This window comes from Strix uralensis, chromosome 17 (genome assembly GCF_047716275.1).
Source record: "Strix uralensis isolate ZFMK-TIS-50842 chromosome 17, bStrUra1, whole genome shotgun sequence".
Taxonomy (NCBI): Eukaryota; Metazoa; Chordata; class Aves; order Strigiformes; family Strigidae; genus Strix; species Strix uralensis.
The window spans coordinates 5113892-5135666 of NC_133988.1; the positions used below are offsets into that span (position 1 = coordinate 5113892).

A 21775-nucleotide genomic window follows, 5' to 3' on the forward strand; every position below is an offset into this window, starting at 1 on the left:
TAAGAATGGAATATTTCCAGGATGCTTATATAAAGCTGCAGAAGAAATAACATAATGAAGCATCCGAGATGAGAATACAGCTACATAATTAATGAATGTATATCCAGAAAGGACAGAGATGAGATCACATATGCAACCTTAACATTGACTTCCTGACTTGAATACTTTCCAAATGACCTTAACTTTCTTGAAAGAGCTCTGAGGAAAGCATTAGTGATATTTTGAGTGTTAAAAATTTGTAATGCTTTTTTGCCACTTTAGAAACTCTAAGGTAGAAAAAGGAACTGTCTTGTGGCATTTACAGCTGAGCAGCTTCTGTTAACCAGTCAAGTAGTAACTGAAGCAGGTGCTATGTTTTCCTTTCCCTGCCAAGTTAGTGATACACACGAGCAATATAACCTTTCGTGGTGCACAACCTCAGTGGTAAAACGCAGTGCAGAGCATGCTGTGCACATGCAGAGTGTGAGCTTCATTAGAGTGTTATATATCCAGTATCCTGGAGATATAGTATCTTTTTCGCCCCCCCCCCCCCTTTTGAGGAGTGGGGACAGGAGGAGCAGAAGAAGATACATTTTGGAGTCAGCTACTACCACATGTATCCCACTTAGCTGTTCAGTTTGGATCTGCTGAACAGTCAAGTGGGAAACCCACTCCCTTGTACTTTCCTACCCTGTCACTCAGGGTTTTCACACATGCTTTTCACACATGGGTAGAGAAAGCTTGAAGGTTTCAGTGCAAAAGCCTGACAATCCCCCCACCCCTCGACTAAGCTCAAGTTCAGAAGTTGGCTAGCTGGAGGGTTAGAACAGAAGCACTTGATAGCTTTAATCACAGTGGTTACTGTTCTTGCTCCTTTTGTGCGTCTCCTTCAAAGTGAAGGACAGTGCTAAATGTCAGTCCCCTCCTTCCGTATGCTCTCCTACCTGACATCCAAACACACCCATTTCTTAAACCAGAGCTCTAGTTTAGCTTTAAAGGAACATTTGACATACACAAACCTCAAAACTAAGTCCCTGAATATATGCTGAGCTTGGGCATCTCACTACATATTATCTGGCTATACTGCAGCAAAAAGGAATACAAACATCAATTTGCCTGTCAATTTTTTTTGTTGAGAACCAGTCATAGATTTATTTATCCAATGTGCCTGCACCAAATGACACTAATTTCCATCTAAGCTCATTAATTGAAAGATGACTGGTTTCCTTTTCTAGGCCACTGTTAGTGTCAATTATCATACACTGATTAAGGGGGTTGTTTATTACAAGATTTAAACTGAGGCTGAATTTTATGTCTTTAACCCTTTTCTTCTTTAACATTAAAGAATTTTGAGAAATAAGTCTTATTAATTTGGTGGTTTGTTTTTCAGTTCATGATAGGCCAATTACTTTACAGTAAAGTTATGGTAATTGAAAAAATACTAACATTAATCAAGTGGTCTTGACTGTGCTTACGAGAAATAAAAGCTTGGACTGGAGCTTGGTCAACAGACCCTCTTTCACACAGGCTGCAAGCCACTTTCTTCTCACAGACAATCTCCCTCCAAATAGTTTCTTCCCTAAAGCTTTCAGAAGAAAGGCCATCATTTGAAAAAAGCCCAAAGTTTTAAAGCTGCCAATAAATGAGCATCTAACACTTAGTAAAGGCTACTCTTGCTCATTATCCTATCCTGTTTCTCTGCTGATGCAGATGATCTTCCAACAACATGGATTGCATCCTCACCTATGCTGTGCTTGTTCTGCCCCCTTAAGGACAGGAACATCTCACTTGCCCTAAAATTATTTATAACAGTGCAAATAGGGTAACAAAATAAAAATACCTCCTCCTCCTCTTGAGACTCGGTCAGTGGGCCATTCCGTGTCTCCTGGAAAAGGATTTTCTTCATTTTCCGGTACTGAAGGTTATCCAGTTCACGTACTGCATCTTTTGTCCTTTGTATGAGGTCTATTAGTACCCTTGGGGGTCGGTCTCGGCGAACAAAATCATGCTAAATTAAAGGAAATAGAACACATGGTTGCAGACATGACACTAGTATGTTTGATGTAAAAACAGGGACACAGTGACTGTTTTGAGACACCTGAAATGACAGTTCATATTCAGTAATTGGTCTGTTCATATTCAATAATTAGTAATACCCCTTATGAAAGGCTCCAAACACACTAAGCACTGAATACACCAACCATGCTCATCACTACGTCAAACAACCAAATTGATCATGCTATGCACTATGAGTTTTGAAGCTCAGGCTGCAAAATGTTTTGTTCAGAAGTCAGAAGATCTGCTTAAGCAGAACCCAATCAAATGTGGAGTACAAGAGGAGCGAGGCAAAATCACTTTGCTACTTGAAACTGATGCGCGTGCGTACGCCTGCGCACAGGCCCCGCAGCAGCGGCACAAGCTGGGTCGTTGATGGAGAAGTGTGAGCTCTGGCTGACCCTTCACAAGCTCTCTTTAGCCCTGACTCCTTGTTTCACTTCTCTGTCTGAAGTGAAACAGTTTGGACCAGGGTCAGGTTTTCTGATCTCTCCAGGCAACACAGCTGATTTGTCCCTTCCCGAGCTCATTCACTTGAAGCATACTGGTACAAGACTGTGCCACTTCAAACTTTACAAAGGTATAGGACTTTAGAATGAACAAAATGCATAAAAGACAAAGAAGAATCAATCCTGATTATGCAAGACTGCCTGCCTAAGCTACAAGTAAAAATTTATCCTGCATCTATCTATTCCAATTCATACATAAAACCAGCAGGAAGACTGCAAGGGTTTCTTTATACTCAAAGCATTTGTAGCTAAAGTAAAATCATGTTCTTACCAACTTTTGCTAAGGAGGTACTAGAAGCGCAGGTTTTAAGTGCAGGCTTCACAGTAAATTCTTCAATGGAATTTAAGTATATCATTAAAAGCTCTTCTCTGACTTAACAGACATTTTCCTGTACTGTACAATTGGCAGTAGAGTATGAAAGCGCTGCAGCTTTCCCATTTACCCTCTGACTAAAGTAGACAGCCTAAGTACACACTTGCCAATATTCTATATGGTATCACTACAGCTGGGTACGTTGCTTAGTATGTCTCCTGGTTTCAGCTGGGATAGAGTTAATTTCCATCCTAATAGCTGGTATAGTGCTGTGCTTTGGATTCAGTAGGAGAATAATGTTGATAACACACTGATGTTTTAAGTTGTTGCTATGTAGTGTTTAAACCATGTTAAAGATTTTTCAGCTTCTCATGCTCTGCCAGCAAGAAGGCTGGAGGGGCACAAGAAGCTGGGAGGGGACACAGCCAGGACAGCTGACCCCAACTGGCCAAAGGAATATTCCACACCATGTGACATCATGCCCAGTATATAAACTGGGGGGAGTTGGCCAGGAGGGGGAGATCATTGCTTGGGGTCTGGCTGAGCATCAGTCACTGGGTGGTGAGTAATTAATTGCATTGTGCATCACTTGACTTTCTTGGGTTTTATTTCATTCTCTTTTTGTTATTTTCCTTTTCATTATCATCATCATCATAATCATCTTTATATTGTATTTCAAATATTAAACTGTTCTTATCTCAACCCATGAGTTTTACTTTTTTTTCCTTTCTGATTCTCCTCCCATCCCACCAGAGGAAGGAGTGAGTGGCTGCGTGGTGCTTAGCTGCCAGTTGGGGTTAAACCAGGACAGTATGTACCACAGGAGATGGCCTGAAGGCACAGAGAGCTTCAACACATCCCTAGAAACATTAACAATAAAGAGAAATGGAAAAAAAATAAAATTGTTCTTTACACTGTATTGCAAGTGCCACGATGGCCTTTTGTTAGAGAGCCTCAACAGCTGGACCCCACCTGCAGAGAAATGCTCAGAAGGGTCACATCTGCTCACTTGGCCTTACAGCTCTTTCCACACCTGGTGAACTCAGGGTCCCATAGGACAGGGAAAATCATCTCTACCTGAGACATGTTGCCATTCCTCAAGTTCAAGAACTAATACATTCAACTGTAGCTGGAGTAACCGACACATGAAACCCAGTCCTCCTTTAAACAGGAGTCTTATATACAAAAAAGTTGAAAGGGTGAGCTGATGTTCTTTTAATGATTTGTAAACAAACACGGACAGTATCATGCCACAGGCTTATTTCTTGTTTTTAATTGAATTCAAACTGTTGTGCATTTGAGTTTTGCTAATGGGGACAGCTAGTCATTTCACTATCAATTTTTTGCTAGTAGTGATGGTGTTTATGTTTGAATTATAGCTAAAAGTTCTAAACATCATTTCACATAGAAGCAAAATGAATCATTTCTGCTCCTCAATGCAGATAACCTCTATTTATTTCTCTGTAAACAGCAACAATCTGCAGCTTATCTATGATTAGAAAAAAAGTTAACCATTTTTATCTCATTGTAGGTAATTTTTAGAAAGCAGTAATGCATTTGCAACAATGATCCAGAACTTAAATCCATCCTCTATGTCCAGTGTCTAATTGTTTATGCATATTCTTTAGCAGTGCAAATACAAATTTCACAGGAAACACTATGTGCTTCATATTAAAGCACTACTCAAATATCAGAATGCAACATGGAAACTGTAGGGCAGATGCACAAAAGAAAACCAAAAGGCTCTTGCATAACAGGAATACAGTTCTGACTGCTCACTTGCATTATCTGATTGTCTAAATTGCACATAAAAGATGTAGGCACCCCTCTGCTAGGTACCGTGCAACTCGAAGAAATGATGGCTGAAAGGACTTAATTTGTCTGCTTTCTCCAAATTGAAAGAAAAACAACCCCAAGCAAATGACAAAAATAAAACAGACTCAAAGGGAGGAAGAGGTTAGTCTAAAGGCATGTACCAAGTTGGCTGGAAGAGTAACTAACAGAACTCAAGTCTCCTGGGAATGTATGCAAGCTGAAAAAAAATAGAGAAAAAGTGTTTAAAACAAATTTTATAATTAAATTTTAAAAGTGAAAAATATTAGTGAGTTGGGGGGGGTATTTTTTATTTCAACTGCATTTTAATATCACTACAGTCATTTGACTATTTTCATCTGCGATAGTGAATGGAAACTGAATTCATTCTCAAATACCTCATTTAAAATTCATTTCTCTAAGAAAATGTGGCCACAAAATATTTGCTCTATCCCTGTTTACCACACACAAGTGAAAAACCCTCAAAAGACAAAAAGATCTTCAATCTTATAATCTAACATGCTTCACGGAAAGCTACTGCAGGAAGGAACATCTAGGGTAGTGTTCTGAAAGTCTAAAACCAAATGAAAAGACTGAATATACATGATTTAAGCATAAGATCTCAGCTCCAATTGTTTGCACAGACTCCAACCTAAGGTACTCATGAAATCATATCCTTCAATGAACTTACACTATTCCTAGAGAGCAGAAAGGCTGCCAATCCACATGAATGAATCATTCTGAAACCCACAACATAAACCTATTAGCTGGTCAAAGGATTGTCAGGGTGCTGCAAGCAGAACCAGAGAACAAAACGCTGGTTATGTGCCACAGCACAAATGTATCACAGGAAAAAAATATACCAGGCGCCGAAGAGAGAGTACAAACAAGCTCGTTCATCAGCCTTTACCTGGAGAGTGAAGGCACAAGAGTTAAATATTCTATATGGTCCAGGCTTAAAGCAAGGACAGAAGCGAGTGCAAAGCTAGCTGTTCAGTAAAGAGCGCAGGGTTTCGATTTCTCTCTTCAAGAACCAAGAGGCTCAGAAACATCCATGAAAATGCATTTTACTGAGCTGAAAGAGCAACAAGAGAAGCCATAAAACAAAGGCTGAATGGTAGCCTTAGAACAAAAATCAGCATGAAAAGGCTGTCAGGTAGACACAGAGCAGCAATCTAACCTACTGTGGAAATAAAGCAAAACACTCAATGGAGCTAGCAATTCCTCTGCTCAAATATTTAAGGAAAAACTGAGTCCTGTTTACCTGGTGTGGAACAGCAGCATGCCATGCAATTCTCACCAGCAGCTATGTACGGCAACCAGAGGAATAGCAGGGCCACTGATCAATTTTAAAGAAAGGAAATACTTAAAAGAAAAAAACCCTATGGAAAAGAGGCTGGACAGGATTTCACACATCCCTACCTTCTAACGGAAAGCTGCTCCTGAATTTCCCAAACACAAAGCCCTTGGAGTTCCAAGCAGTTCTTATACTTCTCAGGTAAGCTGAAACCCAATGAGTTAAACTGGAACTGATTTATGATTCACTGACAAAACTTTGGCAAACTCCGGACACATCACTCCCAGCACAGGTCCCCCTCCTACAAGCTCTTGGCATGAACCCATACAAGGCACTTTCCAAAACAATACAGTTATTTCCAAAACAAGTTCTAATTAATTGGGTTCAGTATAGAAACTATTAAATCAATATAAACAACTTTTGGTTTTGGTGGTTTGATTAGAGGAAGTAGTTAACCTAGCCCTATCCTGTTAGTGCTGCTTTTAACAACTGAGTATGATGCATGAATATAGAAAAGAAGCAAACACATTACAAGATGTTAATGAATCAAGAGGAATTGCTCAGAGCCCATCTAGGACAAAGAAGTGTTTGGAAAATGGAGATCAGAAACACAGAAATACAACACAGTATGACTAGAGAGAGAAGTTGAAAAAAAATGTGATGTCTGGAAATACAGAGAAAAAAAATAGATGCAGAGGATGTTTGGTAAGTAATAATGTGAGGAGGGATCTACAGTTGGCACTAATCAATAAATTTGTCAGGAATTCTGCACCAGACAGCAGTCAAAAGAACACAGCATCAAAACCTCCTACTGTAACACCACAAAGCAGAGCAGAGCCAGCCTTTCCCAGCTCCCACACAGTCACACCTGGAGTAACACTTCATGGTGTGTATATTAGTGCCAGAATTACCCCTCCAGCCAGAGGAACTTTAGACAAAAAAAAAACAAACAAAAACCAAACAAACCAGAAAGTGGATCAGAAAGGCCCAAATGAATGATTTACAAGAACAGAGCTCAGCTGAGATCAGGCAGAAAGATCATGAAAATATACATATTCAAAAGGTATGAACAGATAAAGAATTAATCATGCTCACATTAGCATTACTAGAGAAAAAAGGTCAAGATAACCTTCCTGAACTTCATCTACATCTGTCAAAAAAAAAAAAAAAAAAAGACAAGACAGGACAGCTCAGAGCACCCCACACAGAACATCCTGCTCTGGCCAGGAGATAAACCTAAGTCATACAGTCTCTTTCCATCCCTAATACCCATGTTCCTTTAAATAATCAGCCACTATCTGTTAATCTTTATTAAGAGCTCAATCCTCTGATCATGTGGAGCATAATTCTCAAAGTACTACCAGCTCTGCAAAAGATTTGCTATTGCCTGTGCATCTTATGAAGGCTGTTAAGTCTAGATTTTGAGTAGCAATTAAAATGGCTTTTTAGATTTTCTATCACTTCCACAGAGAAAGTCTGTAGCAAATTACAAGGCTTAAATCTCACTGAAATTGCATATAAGCTTTGTAGCAAGTATTGCCTGTTACACAACAGAAAAATAACATTTTTCCTTAACTGGAGAAGGTAAGCAGAAAAAAAAACAAGAAGGAGCATCAGCAAGTTAACAGTTACATTGCTTTATGCAAAACTGAGAAACTGATCCAAAAAGTTCTTCACTTTCACACAAGCTGCACCAAGTTATAGTTTCCCCACTCCCTCTGCCCCCATTTAGAGGGCAAACAGGGTTGCCTCCAGTTTCCTCCCTTATTTCTGCCTGCTTGTTCAGAGACCACATACTGCAGCACGGTCACAACTCAGGGCATCCTACTGACAGCACAGCATACAGAAAGGCTGGTGAAAATTCCCTCTTTATCAAAGCAGTAGGAAACACTCCTAAAGTCCTGACTACAAGGAAAACTACTGGTTGGAATTCACTTCAGCACAGATGTAACTAACCCAGCTCTGGACCCGTTTGTCCTTGGATAACACCTGCAGTTAAAAGTATGTACAGCACTGTCTCGATAAACAAAAATTATTTAAAAAAATAAAAATCAAGATGAAATCCTTCTATCCCCCTCCTGCTGAGAGGTCCTTCCTTTAGCTAAAAAACCTCTTACACTACTATCCCATGAGGCTTGCAAGTTCTCTAACACAAATGTAACTTCTGCAGAGCTCTGGGGGGTAAGAGGAGCAGGGTGCTGGGCTGCTCCCCCAAATAACTCCTCACTCCACACAACAGTATAACTGTTTTACCACACAGCCTACCTCTACTTTTCTCCAGCAGTTTGACTCTTGAGCATCATGTTATAAAGAGAATTGTGACTGACATAACGGTCAAAGTCAGGAAACAGCCAGCCTAAAATACTCTTTAGAAGACCCCAAAACTTCACCGATTCAGATGAGAGCAAAACCAACAGTGTTTTGGGGTTTTTTTTGAAAGGGCAAATATTTGTTCACTGTCTTTAGAATTATTTTGGTAGACAAACAGATTTTTCCCAAATTTTTGGAAAATATTTTAAAAATTACCCGTAACAGATCTGTTGATGATGGCCTTTCCTGAGGTATTTTCTGTAAGCAGTAATCAACAAATCCCCTAAAGGAGTCTGACCTGTAAATAAAAAAAAAGTTCTAAATGAAAAAGCAGCTTAGGATCTGGAATATATGCAAACTTATTAGTGTAATGCACAAGAAAAACCTTGACTAGTTTGTTCTTAAATTCTAGGGCAGAGAAATTAACTGGGCTTTTCCAAAATCTGAGTAAGTTGATCCCATCAGTCCTTTCAACAGTTAAAAACTGTTTGAAACAAACACGGACACACAATTATCCTCAACCGCAAACTGAAAACCAAACAAGAACTATGTGCATCAGTGACTATTTTCAATTTTACTTCAACTACTTAAAAATAGATGGCAATGAAGTTATTGGTAGCTCCAGAAATGCACTCATTAAGTTAGCTGATAAAATGGCGCTCTATTCTCTAGAAGCTTCTCACCATTTGCAATGCTGACTCTGTAAAGTGCCTTAATACAAAGTTCAACAAAACTTCAGGCTATGTAATGAGGTTATATCACAGCTGAAAAGAAGAAAACTGATCTTCTAAGTGCCATTGAACTCGAAAGCAGCGTAAAAGGCACCTTGCTTAATCCTCGTGTTCTCAAAGCCACAGAGAGCAAACAGGTGACTGTAAACAAACTGCTTGCAATCAAGAATACTGATTCTTATACACTATTCAAAAGTTGTCTCTGCATTGCAAATTCTGCACAGAACAACATGCCTATCAGTGTGCAGATATGACACTAAGTTCTTTGAATCGTGAAAAATGGACAACACACGAGACAACGAAATAAGGAAACTAAAGTGGAGTGGTTTTGATAACATTAGCAATGAAATAGTGATGTTGCTTAAATGCCTCGCAGTGTATCTGGCAGAACTTCACACCTCTCCAGGAGCCATCTGCAGACTCTGCCAAGCATCACTCGATAGCTACATTCTACTCTCGGGTACAGAGAACAGGAAACGGGGTAACCCCTTTGCTCCCACAGAATAACAAAGAATTCTTGTTTCAAAGCTCAGATTCTGCAACAAGCCTGTAGCATGGGGAGTATTTAATGGCCACAGAGCCCTGATGACTTTTAAACTCACTCACTGGAAAAAAAAATAATCAAATTACCTCTATATTCTGTGTACCTCTCCAATCCCTTTCGCCACATTTCGGATGCACTACAATGCTAACAATTCTTCTGTCAGGGATCTTTTGCAGCTGTAAACTTTGCTGATGCTGAGCTATGGCTGGTTTAATGCATTCAAGAATATTTTAATTCCTACAGCATCTACAGCTCCATAATTAACACCTCCACACATTCAGATTGTAGCACAGCCAAAGTGAGAGAAGGTCAAAATTGAGCCTGCCTACACAGGAGCATTATTTGAGAACGCAGTCAAATCACTACACTGCAACAAAGCCTTTTCTTGTCAGACTTTAACCATGCAAAGAGTATTGCAGAGCATTTTCAGGAAAACAAAAAAAAATATCTGGTAATAGCTCTCTTACCATTCATTTGACTGTAACGTAGGGGAATCATTCTGGGCTATGTGATATAAGGCACTCATTGCATTCATGTTGAAAAGTGGAGGCTTCCTTTCAGCTAGAAAGAGAAGAGAAAGGTGTGATAAGGCAGTCTGGAAAGAAAAGCAGAAAGATATGGAAGTATGAGCAAGGTATCGCTGCTAAATCAATAGCTCATTACTGTCGTCATCACATTTAAACTAATTATTTTAATATTCTAGGTTAGACCAGGACAACCACTCAAGGAAAGCTGCGGTTCACTTGAAGAGGGGATGACAAAATTCAAAGAGAAGAGGATGCAAATGATAATGAAAAGTTTCCAGGAAATTTTACCTTAACTGCAACATTTCACACCTGACCTGCTACGGTAAAAATCAGCAGAGGCTGACTAAAACAGAGCTCAGACATACAGCATGTCAGGGCTAGGAAATTTCTGTATCAATCCCTACAGATCTTTGTTGCACTGCTGTAGCATCTGTATTAAGGGAAAAGAGTAGCTGCCTCTTGCAAGTGACTGCCCATGCCAAATGAAAGTGAGGGACAGTTTGCCAAATTCACTTGTCAGATGTGTCATTAACTCCCATTAACTAAAATTCTTCCTAGTCCTTTCAGCGAGAGGACACATACCTACCAGCCCCTGACCTTTCAGGAGTGCAGCAGATCTCACACAGAAATTGAGAAAAGTTTTCACCACCACCTTAGGTCAGCCATGCCAATCAGCCTGTGGTGCCAGGATTTTTAAGTTCATGTCAGGTCAGAGCAATCACTTGTTCTTGACATGCAGCATGCATGCAAGCCACCACATTTTCTTTTCTTTAAACACTATCTACTTTCAGCTACACAAGAAATTAAGACATCAGCATTCACAGAAAGCCAAGTGGTGCTCAACAAGAGATTTCCTCCCAGTGCTACCTGACCCCATGTCCAGATATGGAATCATGCAAACACAAAGTTCAAAGTTTAAAAAAAAGTTTAATACTTCTCAAAAGGGTAATATTAAAAAAAGTAAACCCATTGACTATGTAAAGTGGCTTTGAGGTTCTTGACTGAAAAGCTCCATAGAAATTCTAGTATCAAGACTCAGTGCCTACATGGGGTAGCATAGTCTCTATTCTACCACTATGATTTACTCCTTGAGAGGCTGTAACACACCTAAACTCCACACACAAAAAAAAAATAGTGGCCATGTGGAAGAACAGAAGTCTAAAACTTCGGATTTTGGCATTCTTTATATCAAAATACAGACTGTGTCAGCAAGGCATTAGCACTGGCACATGAAACATAACACTGGAAGTTACCAGTCATCTGCACCATTACCATCTCCACATTGGGGTCAGCATTTCTCCCCATTCTGTATGTCCTCCTCTTTGTTACGTCATATATATTTCTGCTGATTAAACATTTATAAATAACAATTTCAGTGAACTTGCTCTCACAATGAAGACTATCTTTGAAAATAATCTACTCAGCACATGCAATGTCACTATTCAAACTTAAAGTGCACACATCTGCTCTGTATACCTGCTATCACATCTACATCTGCTTCAGGTTGTGTGGATGCATATTGTTTGCCCTTTGCAGTGCAAACCCTTTTCTTCTCATGTAAAGAACCTGTCCACGTTGATTCATGTCACAAACTTTCAGCTGAGATTGAAGATTTTTGTTTCAGAGAGTGGGGAAGTAAAAAGAATTGAAAATTAAATGTAGGTCCCTTCTGACACACAATTCTTAGGACACCAGTTTCCTTGACATAACAGCTGGAACAACTTTCGCAAAACCCAGCTTGAAAAATACAGACTAGAAACCATAGTTTCTTCTTGTACAAGACTAGAAACCTCTAGTTATTACGGGAATAATGCGAGCACACCAGATTACCATCAAAGCACAGCAGCATTAGTCACTTGCTCTTGATTTGCCAGCGAGTAAAAGATTTAACTGTCAGTGCCTTCCAAGTCAGGCTTTTTAAAGAAAAAAAAAAAACCACCAAAACTTATGAGGAATAAGAATCTTCCATTTTTTTTCAGGACTTCCTAATAAATATTGCAGATGGTTAATTATTCATCTCAGCTGCCAAGTATTTACTCACCTAACTCAATACACGTGATCCCAAGAGACCAGACATCCACCTTGCCATCATACTGTCCCTCGTCCATAGCAAGGATCACCTCTGGTGCCATCCTACCAACCACAGGGCAAAACATGCAGGTTAGGGGATACAAATTGTGACTCCCAGCACATAGCTTAAAATGAGATGGCTTCAGTATCTCCAGCAGCGCAGTGGACGAGAATTTACAGAGCCAGCATGGAGCTGAGTAAAGCCATGCTGAAATGAAACAATGCTTGCCTGCACTAGCAACTCTTCCAAGAGGCAGTTTAAGAAAGGAAAGTAAATAAGAGGCCAATCTGATCATCTTGCTGTTAGCACAACATGCTGGCACACAGGAGACCCACATCAGTCTCAAAGGCATTGTACCTGCAGGCAGACAGCAAGGGCTGGGAGAGTCCTAAAGGCATCACTTGCGCCCTCACCGGAGACAGTGGGTTTTCCATTGGCACACCTGGAGAATTTTCCAGCAGATATATGGAGCCTGTAAGCGTAGCTATGCAAGGAACAAGGAAGTCTGGAACAGTGGGGAAATATGGTGGTCCGGGATAAAGGGATGAGTGTGGGGAAAAACAAGCAGCGTGCCCAGCCTGCAAAAATTCAGCCTCTTAACTTTTGTTCTTCAAAGATGAAGCAGGCTTCCTGCCAAATGCACTTGTTCAGAGGTTGGGCAATAGGTGACCTCCTATCAACGCCTGGGGCATCTGTCACGAAGTAAGTGGAGCATAAAGCTATGCTGGTCCACTATGGTAGGAATACCAAGCAACTCAAGTGACCCTTAAGCAAGTTTCTTCAAAACAGAATTCAAGTAGCTGTGTGACTCCCAGTCTGCATGGCCAGATTAACAGGATTCCTCTTCTCCATGTGGTTGTCTAAGTTCCATTACCTATGGCAAGTGTTAATAATTTTTAAGGCAATGGTATTACAGCAGTCAAAACATTAACTGGTGCCATTTCAGTGTGCTGCACAGCCTACCTCTACTCATGAGCACTGAGAAAGAACACATTTCCTGAAGAGCTGGACACAGGGATTTTAAGAAAATTTCTTGGTTAATAAAGTTTTTATGCCAGGTATTATTTTCAGATTGTGAAATGCTGGAAATGGAAGAGAACAGTCTTATAAAGGACTGAAGTATTGCAGGCTTTACTCACCAGTAAGGTGTTCCCACGAAGGAATTGGCAGGGGAGACTATAGATGCAGACCCAAAATCAGCTAGTTTCACTTGACCTGGTTCTGTTAGAAGAATATTTCCAGCTTTAATATCCCTTTAAAAGAAAAAAGTATACTTCTGGTTACAGTAGAATAACTTTCAAAAATTTACAAACACACAGAAGTCCACTAACTTAATTAAACATTCATAAAAACATGAGAATATTTAGAAGTCTAGTATTACAGAAAGCTAGAGAAAACAGATACATGGGGTCTTTTGGGAATGGAAACCTGGCTGTACCCAAAAAGGGCAGGAGGTGAGGGAAGAGAAGAGATGAGCCATGGTTGCAAGGTTGAGGCCCCACACAGAGATCCAGCAGATCCTAATACCCAGCTGTGACACCTTAAACAATACCAGACGTTGTTTTCACATTTCAAATGCCCTAGGCTGCCTTATCCTTCCTACCACTCTTAGATAATTCACACAGATATTAACAATAATGACACTACAGAAATACAAAAGGCACAAGATACATTCAACATTTTTGGCACTGTAAGTTTCTAAACTCCAGCAGTAAGGGGGATAATTTCAAGTTAACTGCCCATGAAACGCTGAGAAAGATTAAGTCAATTTGCATACCTTCTGAGACATTGGCAATGACCCTATTCAAAGGTCGAGACCGACTTGTCCATTGTATCCAAAATACTTTTTTCTTCCACCCATTTGACATAAAAAGAGGAGGATTGCTTTAAGAAATTCAAGTCTACTTACACACTGCCAGCTGAAAATCACTATATAGTGAAAGTTCCTTAAAACCCTGATACAGCACTTCAAAAGCAAAGAGAAAATTGCACACTAGATATGCCACAGATGCCTTTCCATGGGCAAAGTTACTTGCTTTTGCAAAAGCAGATCCTCAACATAAATGGAGTATGTGTACAGGATCACTGTCAGCCAGGCTGTATACACCATACGGTCTGGAACATCTCTTTGCCATCTCTTCAAAAAATATCATGTATCTTTATACAAAAAAATGCATCAAGAAAAAAGTGTCGGCTTTTCTTATCTGGTGTTCACTTATGAGTCCCTTAAACACCAAAGCCATTTACCAGTAGTGGTAGACCTCCAACACAAACAAGTTACTGTGTATTGCCAAACACACTCATACTCCAGCCCTGTGAAAACCAGCTAATTTTACAGATGGGAGAAGAAATAAATCTATCTTGTATTCACTGCTGAGGAAGAGCATACACTGAATTATCATACAACAGTTGAAGCGTAATGATTTGTGCATCAAATACAAATCCAGCATCACTGCAGACCCACAGAACAGGCAAGCTGAAAGACCCTTTAAACTTAGCATGATACAAACACAGGTGAGATGCCTTTGTCTCCAAAGGGCAGCACACAGGATAGGCAACGCTGGGATAAAGAGAGCCACAGAGATAGGAATTTACTTACAGTATTTCAGCAGCAGAGCTGGAGTAAGAACCTTTATTCCCCCATTCCCAGGACAGTATCACTTCAAAACTAGTGTTATGGATTTTTTTTTTGTGCACATGTGCTCCTCAGAAACATATCCTGACATGTCTTCATGTTCTGGGTCTATGCATCTGTCACTTCTGCTGGAAGATGAGTGCTAAAGGTGTCTTGTATGTGCAAGAATGAACACCTCAAAAGTACAAAAGAAACAGCACAGGCTGTCCTCTTTGCTATCAGCTCCACTGCTACCTTCACTGTACAACAATCAAAGGACTCAGCAGCCATGTTAGGTATCAGCAAACATATCTACTAACTCAGGTTTGCCTTGTGCCTGCAATTCAACAGAAAATAATTGGAACTAACTGGTAGCAGAGATGCTCAGGAGGTGAAACTGGAGGCTTGCTTTGCTCCTGCATCTCCACAAGGTGTCCCTCCGTTCCAGGGCACGCTCGTTTTGCCTTCCTCTAACCCACTGCTGTCCCGCTGCCAGCTTTGGTCCCTTCCCATTCTGCGTTTGTACAGTAACCATGTATAGATATGCCCCAAATAGTTACTCTAACAAGTGACAAATTTCCTGTCTCTGTAAAAATCCTTCACTGTCTCTGCCTCAAATATACTAATTTGCTGTCTCAAGCTTGCCAGTAGACTAAAAAGAGGCTTTTCGCCTCATAATTAGTCTCAAGTTGCCTCATTTTGACAACTCCCCACCCATAACCCTAATGTAGTTCTCACTCATTTTACAAGTCCCTGACATATCAGTAGTACCCAAAGGTAGACCAAAAAAAAAAAAAAAACCATAAAATGCGAACATGCAACATTTCTGACAAATAAGTCAAAAAATCCAAACTTCCGAAAAATACCACATCATGAAAGGCAGATCTAGGAGCTGCATCCAGAAGCAGCCTGTTATAATATCTTCCTATGCCTGTGTGCTTAGATTGCTCTTAAGGTAGTTTTACCCTTGACTTACACTTTCATTGACTGATTTCTGAAAGCATGAAGTTTTACTTACTCATATGTAAAAATATTATCACAACGTCTAGTCTTAAACATCGTCTAGCTCTATCACTCCACTTTATTTGGCAATTTTAGGGTGATATTTTCCTGTCAGGATTTACTGCCAACATTCAGGTGTATTCTTTGTTACCAAGGTCTGCAGAGAAAAATTGCTAACATGGAAGAGAATTCAGCACAGGATATAGCCACATAAAATTATTTCAACCAAATGCACTTCTTAACAGCCAACAGCGTTTTTTTATATATCTGCACTGGCATTAGGAGTACTGACATGTCCATTAGAGAAAATTATGGTAGAATAACCTTCACCAAAGTTGCTTAAACACAGCAAGGTGATTTTCAGACTCCAGAGAGTGGAGGATGGAAGGACATCTAGCAGCACCAACCTCCAGCCTTACCTATGAATCTTACAGTGAGAGTGCAGGTAGGCCAGCCCCTGCAAGGCACCATGGGTGATGGCAGCGATCTCCACTTCCTGAAGTGGTTTCTTGTGAACTATGGAAAAAATTCAAGAAAAAAAACCATAAGAAAGTAAGTGTGATCTTTTCCTGAGAAAGTGTTTTTAAAAAGAAGAAACCCCACCAATTTTGCCAGCTATGAGGTGAACATCATCAACATACTAGTTTCCTGTGGCCTGATGGCCATCAGCAGCTCTGAGTCGATGCACAGCCTGTATTTCACATCGTAGGAAACCACGTTTTAATTCACATTCCTGCTAAGGCCAACAGTTACTGTTAACACCAGGAGATATGCTTGAGTGCAGCTTGCCAAATGTATTTGAAATACTCATTTGATCCTTAGCAAGGAAAACTTTCCACTTTTTTCCCCAATAGCCGAAAAAACAGGAAAATGAGGAATTCTGGCTACAGAGAGAGGTCCCAAAGCACCTTCCATATATCCCTAAATAGGACCAGCATATGCCTTTGGCTGACCATATCTTAGGTATAAAAGATATGGCCCACAAAGAGTACTAGTTTTTGCAACTTCAGCTTAGATTCCCTATTCTTGTGCAGGTGCTGCTGTTCTAGTTTTGAGGTCGTATCAGTCTCTTGGTCTATAAAACCATCTGTAATTATTCCAACAAACTGCAAGGCAAGAACAAAGGTGATCTCTGCAGGTTTTTGTTATGGATATTCAGAAAACAGGCAGTCTGCTTCAGTCATAAAGGCGGCACAAGTTACAGGAACACAGCTATATACATTTATACCTTCACTTTACAACACATAAATGTGCATGCCAACTATATGTAACACTGGCCTCCCAGGAAAGTCTCAGCTTACCCTCGGTATCACAAACACAGGCATTTTAGCTACAGAATGGAGAAGCACAGACAGACTGCCTCTACCATCTGCAAAACACCAGCCTGTGAGAAAACAGCCTCCTACTACACTCAGAAGGGGCACCAGTAAGAAGAAAATCAAAGCTTATATAAAACTTACCCTCTAGCAAATCAGAAGCTGATCCTAAACAGTACTCCATAACCAACTGTAAGAAAAAAACATGCTTTTAAATAATTGGGTAGCCACTCCCCCACAAACAGTTACTACTTGAACGGCTGAGAAACAGTAGAATAAAACCGAAGTTGCAAGAAATGCAATAAGCTATGAACAAAATAAAATGCTCCAAACATTCCAGCAATGTTAAGACATCTTTCATTGTTGTAAAGAAGGTTCAGGCACTGAGAAGTCTGTGGTGAGATACTGTACAGGATGTTCCATAATAATTGCTTAATCTGCATGAACACAGAGGCCTGCCTCAGAGAAGCAGGGATTTGTTCCAATATCCTAAATATCTATTCCCTCTAAATTACCTGGAAGCTTTTTCAGATAAAAGGGACTACAGGCAGCATGGGATGAATACTGCTGCATGTAAAGACACCGCGTGTGCTGAATATCTGATTGCTGTACTGTACATTTACTGCTCATGAAGACCTCGAAATGCCCCATCACTCACCCATGCTGTATGCTCTTTCAGGTAACAGCCTTTATACTCTATGGTGTTGGGGTGCTTCAGCTGTTGTAGAAACTTGACTTCTTTGATGATATCCTGCCATTTCTAATAAAAAAAGCACAAAAAGGTATAAATACATTTCTCTGCTTAATCCCCTACATACTCATACACCACATACTGCACTGCAGTATGAAAAGCAACCATAAAACTACTTTACAATGTGAAGATGGTAAGAGTCATAGTTGCAAAAACACAACTGTACATCAGTTGTCTGGATCCCTATTCACTGAGATGCCCCCCGCCCACTCCAAGACATATTTAAACAGCTTGAGGATCGCAAAAATATGGGGTTTTTTCCTCATTTTAACTGCAATACATTTTACTTAAAGCATTGCTACTGTTTTGCATATGGAATTGTCCAGTGGTCTCAAAGTTTGTAACAAACCCACCCACCCCAAAAGACACCACCACCTATAACATGTGCTAGAGATAGCAGCAGTTAGCTGTTCGCTTCCTTCTGTAATGCAGCACAAAGCCACTGACATTTGGAAGACCTCAGCATGTGTGGGAGACCAAGCAAAGAAAAATGAGTTTAAAACATCCCTGTTTGCTCTTAAACACATTCTCCACTACACGTCAACAGACCAATCCAAATGAACAGAGTCAATCCAAGTTCAAAGCACCACAAGGCAAAAATAAGAGGAGCAACTAAGAAGCAACAATTGAAGTGAGACTGATATGCTGAATACACTGTCTATGCAGTTTTTGTCTATGGATCTTGAAGAGTTTCAAGTCAGCTGTACATTTCAGTCGACACCTCAATGAGTTGTGGTTATGGCTCCAGTAGCCAGTGCACTCTTAATGCCCTTATTACTGAAATTATTACTGAAATAACCACCATACAGCATTCTGAATTCCCATTCACTTCCTTAAACTGAACTATTCGTCAAAATTTGCATAAACTCATTCTCCCTCCACAAACCTCCAGTGCTTCCTATGAAAGTGAGCAACAGCTACCACAGCTGGTCTGCTAGGGTCAAATGAAATACGCAGCTAATTTCACTGTTCTGATTTACATTATGGTTGCAACAGCTTCTGCATGCAGAATTGGCTTTATTCATCTTACCTCATTTGTTTGTTTTCCACTATAGGACATTTTCTTGACTGCCACCACCTCATTAGTGTGGGAGTTTGTAGCCTGGAGTAGGGAGAAAGAGATAGATTGAAAAAAGTTTCTTTTTTTTTTTTTTTCCTCCCCATGGAGTGAGCTGTGCCTTTGGCCAATGCAGGCTCTTCTCCTATATCACATCCTTGTAAGCTCCTATACTTCACAGACATCTTCCTTGTGCTAAGATTTGCCAGACAACTATTATGACACTTTTTCCGGACTTTACCTATCTGTCCACATCCACTATTCCTCTGTCAGCCCTTACTGCACTTGCTACCCCTCTACTGATACAGAAACCAAGGCTCAATAATGCACCTACTGAGAACATGCAAAACGCAGTTTTATTGGAATTGCGGTAAAACCAGTTTTAAGTAAATATTTTTCCAAATGTTTTCCAAAGAAACAAATTAAAGAGGTGTATCAAAATATCTATAATTTCATCCAAAACCCCCATACAATATTGATATTCTTAAACAGCTATTTGAATTCCCAGTTTAAAGAAGATACTTCCTTCGGGAATTTATCTCAATTTAAAAAAAGCACTCTCATTGCACCAGACCTCAGTTTTGCAGTGAATATTACTCAGTCAAAATGCTACTCTTCTGCAGCCTGTATGATACAGGGATGGTGACTGGAGGCTGAAAACTCAAGTTTTAGAAAGAGCTCTACTTGCCTGGATTGGCACTGCTCTCATTTCTGCACATTAAGGACAGAAAATTACAGTTTTAGCCTTAAAACAGTTGTTGAAATCCCTACCTCCAACCATTTACCATTTTTGGGACAAAAAATTAGTGACAGTTAAAAGCTTCAAATACAATAGAAGCTAAATGTAGTAAATCCTTCTTTCAACTGCTTGAAAAGATGAGTACTATATTTTCAAGTAATGTATTAATGAAAGACATTTCATGATGTATACATTGACTTCAAAGAAAAATGATGTTAGGTGAACCAATAGAGCACAGGAATTGCTAAAGGGAGTTGACACACTTGGGACTCTTTGCAGCACACACTCCTCCTCAAATGAGTTAAAGAAAGTTGAACACAGATAACCTTTGGATAAGGCAAAACCCTTCCTAACTACTCACCATCCTGATTCAGTACATAAAAGATCAAGAGTATTTTACTCAAACAGATTAATTAACGATGGCGTTCTAAAGAAATTTCCAAGTATTTCTGTCTGTTACATCAGTTCCCAGTATCTTCACGTCAGCATGGTATCTCTCATTTCAGCTGTCATTTTTTGCCAAACAGCACACTGCGGTGTCCTCACAGTTGTGGGTGAAGTTCTCGCTGTACGAAGCGCTCGGGATCCTCCTGGCTGAAATAACTTAAAGGGCTGTACAAGCACACTTGTCAGAAATATCCACTTGCTAACATGGTTTTGGCCATACTTGTACTTTAGTGAAAAGCTTGGCAGAAAACAAGCACATTTTGCTTGCAAAACCTCCTTTACACTGCCCTCATCTGCTTTATCACTCTCCCATATTACTAACATGGATACAAGTAGGTTGTTTTTGATGAAAACTATTCTTCTGCAGTCAAGCGTGAAATCAACTTAGTTGATTTCAAGTCAAGTTAACATCAACTTTAAAACCTTGTGAGAAGTGACATATTTTTTCTTCGCCTTCTGATATATGAAGTATCATTTTTTTCAAGCAAGAAAAGAAATTTTAAATTATCTTGCCAAGCACTGGCAATAGTATACTGGCAAACAAGACAGCTTGCAAAAATTGAGCTTAAATTGAAGTTTATACTAGAATAATCATGTTAATCCACAAAAACAAGATACAGATCAATATATTTGCTGTCTGTAGTAGTGTCAGTACCAGTTTAAATAAAAAGGTCAAAGAGATGCAGCAAGAGCATAACAATCCATGCCCTGCCCCCTTTTATGTATCTGAAGTCTCTTCCCCATCCTTTTGCATGATTTAGAAAGTCCTGTTACTTCTAAGTTTTTTTGACCTGTTCTCTTGATACCAAGCATGCCAGGATCCCTGGAATCTTGCCATGATGATCTGTGATGTTGTTCTCAGCCCCTGCCTTACTCCAAGACACATAAGAATCAAGATGCAAGACCAGCTACAAAAGCTTTTAAAAAAAAGGAGGAAAAACAAAACAGAGATGCAGAGCATCCCCTGCGTGGTAGGGAAAGAGCTCTCGCCTGACCCATACAAAACAGGGTATAGCTAGAGGCATTCCTCAGGGGAACAGATGGATCCCAGGCTACTGTGCACTGAAAACTGCAGACAGGTGACTTACTACTTGTGACTTACATCCACAGCAGGACAGGGCAAAGACTCCGAAGAACAATTTACTGGATGCCAAGTGCTTCACGCAACAGGAAGGAAAGCTTAAGTTTCAAACAGTGGCAAGTAAGCGTGGATGTACCACAGAAAAGTGGTGATGCATCTAATTACTGTGTTACTACAGGCATGACTGCAATCACCCTCAGGCTTGGAGGATGCAGCTACTGCTAGGGTACTGCAAGAAGCTGCAGTCTGGCTAAACTCTCCAATGTTTTAAAGCACAGACCAGTTAAATACAGCATCCAGGAAAAGGAAGAAGAAAAGCATCAGGGAATCACAAGTCTTTTACCTAACCATAGTGACAGCTCAGTTGTAAGGCTGCTTGGTAGACTGGATCCTAACACTCCTCATGCTCTTCCCCTCGAAGTATGAGGAACTTCTGAACACCAGAGTTCAATGATAAAGGTGGCACCTTCACTACTTCATCTTTACTGTGAAGCATACCGTGCACCCTTTCCCTTTGGTTTTGAAAAACACTGGGTAGGACCTCCCTACTCCCATCTCAAAAAACACTTGCTCTTCTAATGAAGTGGATCAACATGTATTGTAAGTTTTACAGCCTCATC

General features: G+C 40.1%; 1 protein-coding gene across 6 annotated transcripts in view; it reads right to left on the reverse strand.

The window, feature by feature from the left end:
- TAOK3 (TAO kinase 3) overlaps positions 1–21775 on the reverse strand; it is a 94117-nt gene that overhangs the window by 28232 nt on the left and 44110 nt on the right. For all 6 annotated transcript variants that reach the window (XM_074887014.1, XM_074887019.1, XM_074887015.1 and 3 more), the window contains 9 exons: positions 18862–18933; positions 17739–17840; positions 17225–17270; positions 16184–16280; positions 13288–13401; positions 12119–12210; positions 10018–10111; positions 8492–8573; positions 1820–1987 (listed from right to left, as the gene is read on the reverse strand). In XM_074887014.1, coding sequence (XP_074743115.1) covers positions 1820–1987; positions 8492–8573; positions 10018–10111; positions 12119–12210; positions 13288–13401; positions 16184–16280; positions 17225–17270; positions 17739–17840; positions 18862–18933 — 867 coding nt within the window. The remainder of the gene's footprint in view (positions 1–1819; positions 1988–8491; positions 8574–10017; positions 10112–12118; positions 12211–13287; positions 13402–16183; positions 16281–17224; positions 17271–17738; positions 17841–18861; positions 18934–21775) is intronic.